At 42.3% G+C, this 7,247-nt stretch overlaps 1 protein-coding gene across 1 annotated transcript; it reads right to left on the reverse strand.

Moving 5' to 3' along the window:
- Window positions 1-763: 763 nt before the first annotated feature.
- LOC147668418 (uncharacterized) lies at window positions 764-3,511 on the reverse strand. Its single transcript, XM_086948566.1, has 3 exons — window positions 2,883-3,511; window positions 1,730-2,798; window positions 764-1,651 (listed from the first exon to the last, which is right to left on the reverse strand). Exons 1-3 carry the CDS (start codon window positions 3,226-3,228, stop codon window positions 1,570-1,572), a joined length of 1,497 nt encoding a protein of 498 aa, XP_086804692.1. The 5' UTR covers window positions 3,229-3,511; the 3' UTR covers window positions 764-1,569.
- Between the last annotated feature and the right edge of the window lie 3,736 nt (window positions 3,512-7,247).

Raw genomic sequence — 7,247 nt, forward strand, 5'->3', positions numbered from 1 at the left:
TCTTTCGTTTTTATTCCCATAAATGTCCACAACGTGAGCAATCAGAGACACAGTGTAGTTTAAATGTTTATTTCAACTGCGTGCTCTGAGAAGCAGTATCTTTGCTAACATAAGTAAAAAGATGCATAAAATCAGTACAAGCAGCATTGTTACAATACCATAAAATACAAATGGAGAAATCATATTATAATGATAGTGGAACCAGGTCTATAGCGCCTTGTGTACCACCCTCCCCTTGATATGTAATAAAATAATAGCAGATCTCTAGGTTAAAACGGGGACCGCATACCACCAAAGTCAGGTGAAGTGAATCACATCCCAGACCAGCACAGCTCTTTGTTGATGGAAAGGTTTGTTCTGCGTGCTAGTCTCATGCATGTAAAGCAATATTAAAAGCACCTGAGTTTCAGAAATAAGGAGCTGTGTTCGTGTTATGTCTAGAGCGCGGGTCGATCAACCTGCATCAACAGCATACATTGTTATTTTAACCTTGACCACTTTGTGCAGACTTAAGGTCACAGTGTGAGTCTAGAGATGTGAAAAACAGACTGTTCTAATGTGAAGGAAAAGCAAGCAGTTTGTCTTTATAAAAAAAGAGACATGTAGTGTCATGTGCAAAAACAGCAAAATGGCGTTTGAGCAACTAACTTACTTATGCTAAAATAGCAATGTGTGCAGGCAGAATCATATTCATCCCTACACTTTCACAAGAAGCATGAACAGGAACTCTTGGATGTCTTTTCTTTGTAACTCTTCAGCGCCAAATAAAAACCGCCAGTGTTTCTTTTCTTTTATTCCACATTGTGCTAGTCTTCCAGTGGATTTCCTGTTATATCACGTTGTTTTTTTCTATGTGTACCGAAGTGAACAATCACTGGGAACAGACACTTTTATTATTCTACAAATCTTTGGTTTTCTTCTTTTCTTCTAGTCGAGTCTTTATTCATCTGGTATTTGAATATCCAACATGATTGTACATATTTTTCCTGTAATTCCTTCATCTCACAATAACGGCACTGTTCTGTTCCTGTCAATGTCCTCAGATGAGTCAACATTATTGTTATTGTTATTAAGTTCTTTCTGAATTCACTGCATCTCTAGGATTATTTCTAAGTGAGTTAAATGAAGGTGTGTGTTTGTTGAGGCTATGTAGGATCAGAAATTGACAAAAGCTCGTCACACTTTTAGTGCAATTGTAAGGTTTTCCCCAGGTGTGTTCGCAATGGACATATCACTTCTGACATTCATTGCAATGCTAATTTTTCCTCTGTGTATGTTAGTTTATGTATCCGTAGGTTTAATAACTGACAGAAGATATTCACACATTCACTGCACCGTCAAGGATTTTTCTCTGTGAGCATTAACTGATGAATTCTTAATGCAAAAGATTTCCTACAGGTACTTCTACACTCACTACAGTTGTACGGTATTTACAGAGTGTGTGTAAGCTGATGTCTATATAGGCTTCATAATTGACTATATTTCTTCACACATTCATTACACTTGAAGGATTTTCTTCTGCGTGTGTTCGCTGATGCCTGTTTATGAGTGATAATGGACTTCAGCTTTTCAAACATTCATGGCATTTAAAAGATTTGTTTGCCCTTTGTGAGCTCGCTGATGATTTTTTAATGCTGAAGAGTAAGTAAAACTACTGTCACACTCACTGCAATGGTAGGGATTTTCCCCTGTGTGTGCTCTCTGATGTGTGTGGAGGTGTGATAGTAGCCTAAAACTACTTCCACATTCACTGCAAGTGTATGGTTTTTCCTCAGTGTGTATTCGCTGATGTCTGCGGAGGCCTGTTAACTGACTGAAGCTCTTTACACATTCACTGCACTGGTATGGTTTTTCCCCTGTGTGTATTCTCTGATGTGTGCGGAGGTTTGCAATTTCACTGAAGCTCTTCACACATTCACTGCAATGGTAAGGTTTTTCCCCTGTGTGTGTTCGCTGATGTTTTTGGAGTTTTGCTAACGTAATGAAACTCTTCACACATTCACTGCAATGGTATGGTTTTTCCCCTGTGTGTATTCTCTGATGTCTGTGGAGGTTTGTAATTTGATTGAAGCTCTTTACACATTCCTTGCAATGGTATGGTTTTTCCCCTGTGTGTGTTCTCTGATGTGCGTGGAGGTGTGAGAGTAGCCTAAAACTACTTCCACATTCACTGCAATCGTATGGTTTTTCCCCTGTGTGTATTCTCTGATGTGTGCGGAGGAGTGTATTTTGACTGAAGCTCTTCAAACATTCACTGCAATGGTAAGGTTTTTCCCCTGTGTGTGTTCGCTGATGTGTTTGGAGTTCTGCTAATGTACTGAAACTCTTCACACATTCACTGCAATGGTATGGTTTTTCCCCTGCGTGTATTGTCTGATGTCTGTGGAGGTTTGCAATTTGACTGAAGCTCTTTACACATTCCTTGCAATGGTATGGTTTTTCCCCTGTGTGTGTTCGCTGATGTGTTCGGAGTTCTTGTAATCGACTGAAGCTCTTCACACATTCACTGCAATGGTATGGTTTTTCCCCTGTGTGTATTTTCTGATGTACGTGTAGCTGTGAAATCTGATTGAAGCTCTTTACACATTCCTTGCAATGGTATAGTTTTTCCCCCGTGTGTATTTTCTGATGTGTGTGGAGGTTTGAAATTTGACTGAAGCTCTTTACACATTCATTGCAATGGTATGGTTTTTCCCCAGTGTGTATTCGCTGATGTTTTTGGAGGTGTGATAACCGACTGAAGCTCTGCACACATTCATTGCAATGGGATGGTTTTTCCCCTGTGTGTATTCTCTGATGTGTTTGGAGGTTTGAAATTTGACTGAAGCTCTTCCCACATTCATTGCAATGGTATGGTTTTTCCCCTGTGTGTGTTCGCTGATGTGTTTGGAGATGTGATAACCGACTGAAGCTCTTCACACATTCAGTGCAATGGTATGGTTTTTCCCCTGTGTGTGTTCGCTGATGTGTTTGGAGATGTGATAACCGACTGAAGCTCTTCCCACATTCATTGCAATGGTATGGTTTTTCCCCTGTGTGTGTTCGCTGATGTGTTTGGAGATGTGATAACCGACTGAAGCTCTGTACACATTCATTGCAATGGTATGGTTTTTCCCCTGTTTGTATTCGCTGATGCTCTTTTATGGTTTCTAATTTGCTAAAGTTCTTGACATATTCAGTGGAATTGTACGATTTTTCTCCTGACCGTGTTTCCTGAAGGGTCAGCATAGTTAATAAACCACTTGCGTTATTTTCACATTCCCTGTATGTGTGTTATATTTTGGACGCTTGATTTCCGATTTAAAAATAAAATACAACTCACTAAATACCTGCCACATTCATAATATAAGTAAGGCTTCCTTGTGGGTGATTGCATCTTTAGATTGGATAATGGCTTCACATGCTTGCGGGTAAAGCTTAATCTTTATTCCGGTAGGTGCAAATTGGGACAATACTCTGTACTTTAGAGAGCAGCACTCCTCTTTCCTTTAGCCTTCAGTTGTTAGGATCCACTTCATTGTGCTTTTCCATGGTGCCTGCGGTTTGGCTAGAAAGAGTTTGCAATACACCTAGAGCACTGAATGGTGGTCTTTGGCCAGGTTAGATAGCGAAGCACTGCTCTAGCCATATCATGATGGTAAAGCGACTCGTAATGTGTACAGCTACTCCAAAGAGTGTCCTGGGGCCAAGCACAGGTCAGAAAAGTAAGTATATCTGTTTGTTTCAAACATGGACAAAAAGCCAAGTTTTCAATCTTTTTTAAACATGAGAAGTTTGTTCCAAGCTATGGATCCCAAATAGACACGAGACCTTCCTCCATCTCTCATACCGGCCTCATGATCAAAGCTGGTGTTGGTCGCTTGTTTATACAGTAGGTGGTTTGTCAGTTTTGTTGACTTGGTTTTGTTGAGGTCATTTCTTCATCTTGGGGTGTCGAGGTGCAGAGCTCAGACTCGTACACTCACTGAATTGCCTTTGACTGGTTCTTCCTGTATCTGTCCTCTGCCTCTGATTGCACTGATGTTTTTGGAGCTCCCTATTTTTGATAATTTTTTCAGGTTTGATGTGTTATCTTCATTATTCATAATCAATCCATGCATTTAAGGCTTATTTTCTGTTGGGTGTAAAGAAATGCAATATTACTAAATGCAAATGTAATAGAACGTGAATACACAATATTTAACCAGCTGTAGAAGACATCTCTTCTCTACCATATTTGAAATTTAGTGAGGAACATTTTACCGTACATGGATATTTCATTAAAACTGTGGTTGAAAATGTCACATCTTATTTACTTCTGAGAAGGCAGTGATTTACCATTATTCACAGAGTAACTTACTAAAGAAAGGGAAGCCACAGAGCACTCGTGCTACAGGTAGAGTTTTAGGTAGATACACATGGACAAGATTTCATTTAAACAAAATCCATCCTGGCGGTCTGACCGTCGAATTATGAGTGTGGTGGTGGGACCCCCACGAGGCCGCCACCCCGCCAGGATCAAGGATCCCGCTGTGGAGGCGGTCTGCAAATACCCCGAATATGTTGGCAGTGCCAAAGCCGACATCGCCGAGCATATTACGGTCTGCATATCCGCCGTCCTTTTCATGGCGGGGACCCCGCCATGAAAAGGATAAAGGACATGCAGGTAAGGGGTCCCTCACAGGGCCCCGGCCTATTCCGCTCCTGGGGTTGCATGCGGGGGGCACATGTTGTGCCACCCCATGGAATTGCGCCCTTGTTCCAGCACAGTGTGGCATGCATGACATGGTGCAGGAACGTGCTGCAGGCACTCTTAAGGTGGTGGTATGCTGTTTAGGCTCTCCAATGAGCCTAATACAGCCGCTGCAAGACCGCTGCTGCACCGCCCACCCACCCTGGATTTAGGTCATAATCCGGCGGCGGGCTCTCAATGGGCTTGGCAGTCTGCCTGGTACCTCCGCTGTGGTAGTCCCATTGGAAGACCGCCACACTCGTTACAAAGCCCCTAAGTCCCCTTCAACACATTTTACAGCCCTCCGGGCTCAAGCATTTCTGGATCCTTCTAACCTGGAAGACTGGAGCATTATCCCGAGTTGAGGTGGATTTTCTATCAGCGTAATATATATCCATCTCCCTTGAACTATTGACTGATTCTGCCCTGAAAGACAACTTAAAAAGTGAGTCTTTAGTTCTTCCTAAAGTAGGTAAAGTTAAGATCCTGTTGTATTTCAATCAGCAGCTCCTTCCAGGGTTTTCTGTGAAACAGAATGAGGGGCTGATTGCAAAGGCCCGTCTTTATATTGCGCACACAGATATGGCAAACAAACATTAAATCATGACATTTATTATTCAACGATATCATTCATTTATTCCTTATAGAGGATCCATCACAACCAATAATTTAACTGAAATATCAAGCATATTAATAATTGTTTTTGTTTTTCAACATTTACAAGATATTTGACTTATTGTTGTCTGTATGAAGGCCAGGATGCTACTTTGTGACTCAACAGGGCTTTGGTGGAGCGGGAGGGGGTGTCTGTTGTTCACAGGTGAAGTCTCATTTCTCCGTTCCCATATTTCTTTTATCCAGGTTTACCTCATTCCATGTCCTTCAGCTCCCCTACTCCCCTCGGTCTGTGTACTCACTCTACAGGGTTCATTGTTAGCTGAGGCAGGAGACACACTTGAAGCATGCACACAGCTGATGCAGATAATGGCCTGATAGAGAAGAGGCCATGGTTGGCAGTACGGAGCTCACAAGCTTCATTTCAGAAGCTCACCTGGGAGGTACTAACTGAGGAGGTGCACAGGAAGGGGCCAATTAGCTATAAACAGAGAGAGTGCACAGGTGAGTTCTTGTGAGGTATAAACAGATGAGGTGCACATATAGGTACCTATAAGGTACAAACAGAGCAGGGTCACAGGTAGGTGCTGATGAGGCATAAACAGAGAGAGTGCACAGGTGGGTGCTTGTGAGGGATAAACAGATGAGGTGCACATATAGGTACCCATGAAGTACAAACAGAGCAGGCGCACAGGTAGGTGCTTATGAGGTATAAACAGAGCAGGTGCACAGGTAGGTGCTGATGAGGTATAAACAGAAAAAGTGAAGAGGTCGGTGCTTCAGTGCCTCTGGGTCTATATCTGCCTCTAGGCGCTCTTCCTATAATGCTGGCTCTTGCTCCTTCTACAACACTTGCTGCAGACAAGGGGCCTGATTTAGAGTTTATCGGACAGGTATTGTGTCAAACATAACAACAGATCCCGTCTGTTTTATTACAAATGCCAGAGGATATAATGCACTTTTAATAGGGTGGACGGGACACCTGCCACATTTATGACGGAATAAACCATCCGCCTAAATATAAATCGGGCCCTTGGCGGACATTGTGTCCAGTGTCTTCTCAGTGTTGGAAAGCATCAATTGTATTAACGGCACAGTATTATCAACCACTGCTGTGGCTTGCAGTCATAAGGCCATTATGAATGGTCTATGTTTTGTGCCAGAAATGCCTGTGAATAGTTTAGCATGAGCGTTTAGGAGGGAGATGGGCCTTTATGATGAGCAGGACTAGGGGGCTTTCCAGGGCCTGTGAATAAGTGTTATTACTGTTTCTCTCTTGGTGTCAGTGGGTTTGTCTGTGCCCCCAGATGAGTTGTTTACAGCTTATCTTATTTATGCACAAATAGTTGTAGTTTTTAGGGCTAAGCAACTCTTTCAACAATGTTTAAAAACAAAACTAGTCAGGTGATAGCTGCCAGGTGTACATGTTTTGCATGCGTAGAATCACACACTAGTAAATGTAGCGCACGCATGCTTCGCCGTGCCAGTTTGTGAATGAACCCTAACTTGTGAGTAAGTGAGAATTCACAGACTCCAATCTGACTCTTTCTGACACTTAGAGTTTCACTTCAACAAAATGCGGGAGTAACTTTCTGTCCAGGGTAAGAAGAGAAATGGATCACCCTCTAAACGTGGTGGCGAGTAGTACTATACGGTACATTGCACCATTTATCTGCGGAAAACTGGGGAAATGGTACAATGCGCTGGGAAAATGGCATGTGATGACAATGTGACATGACATTCCCACTACATGTTTTTTTGCACTTTTTTTGGGCTGTCTTTGTCCAGTTTATCAAGGCCCAAGATTTAGTTTCAAGTCAAGAGATAGTGCAGGATTAGACTAATTATACCGTCATACATTCCAACAAATGCCTTTACCACGTATGCCTTTACCACGCATTGCCTTTACCACGCAAGTCTT

The sequence above is a fragment of the Lissotriton vulgaris genome, unplaced genomic scaffold, assembly GCF_964263255.1.
Source record: "Lissotriton vulgaris unplaced genomic scaffold, aLisVul1.2 SCAFFOLD_1492, whole genome shotgun sequence".
In the NCBI taxonomy this organism is placed as follows: Eukaryota; Metazoa; Chordata; class Amphibia; order Caudata; family Salamandridae; genus Lissotriton; species Lissotriton vulgaris.

What these genes read in the sequence shown, in the direction of transcription:
- LOC147668418 (XM_086948566.1), bottom strand. Translation starts at nt 3,228, where the DNA reads ATGCTGACCCTTCAGGAAACACGGTCAGGAGAAAAATCGTACAATTCC. An exon ending in GTTATCACATCTCCAAACAC is followed by an intron (nt 2,799 to 2,882) that starts ATCAGCGAACAC and finishes ACCTCCAAACAC; the next exon opens with ATCAGAGAATACACACAGGG. An exon ending in GAATGTGGAAGTAGTTTTAG is followed by an intron (nt 1,652 to 1,729) that starts GCTACTATCACA and finishes GTGTGACAGTAG; the next exon opens with TTTTACTTACTCTTCAGCAT.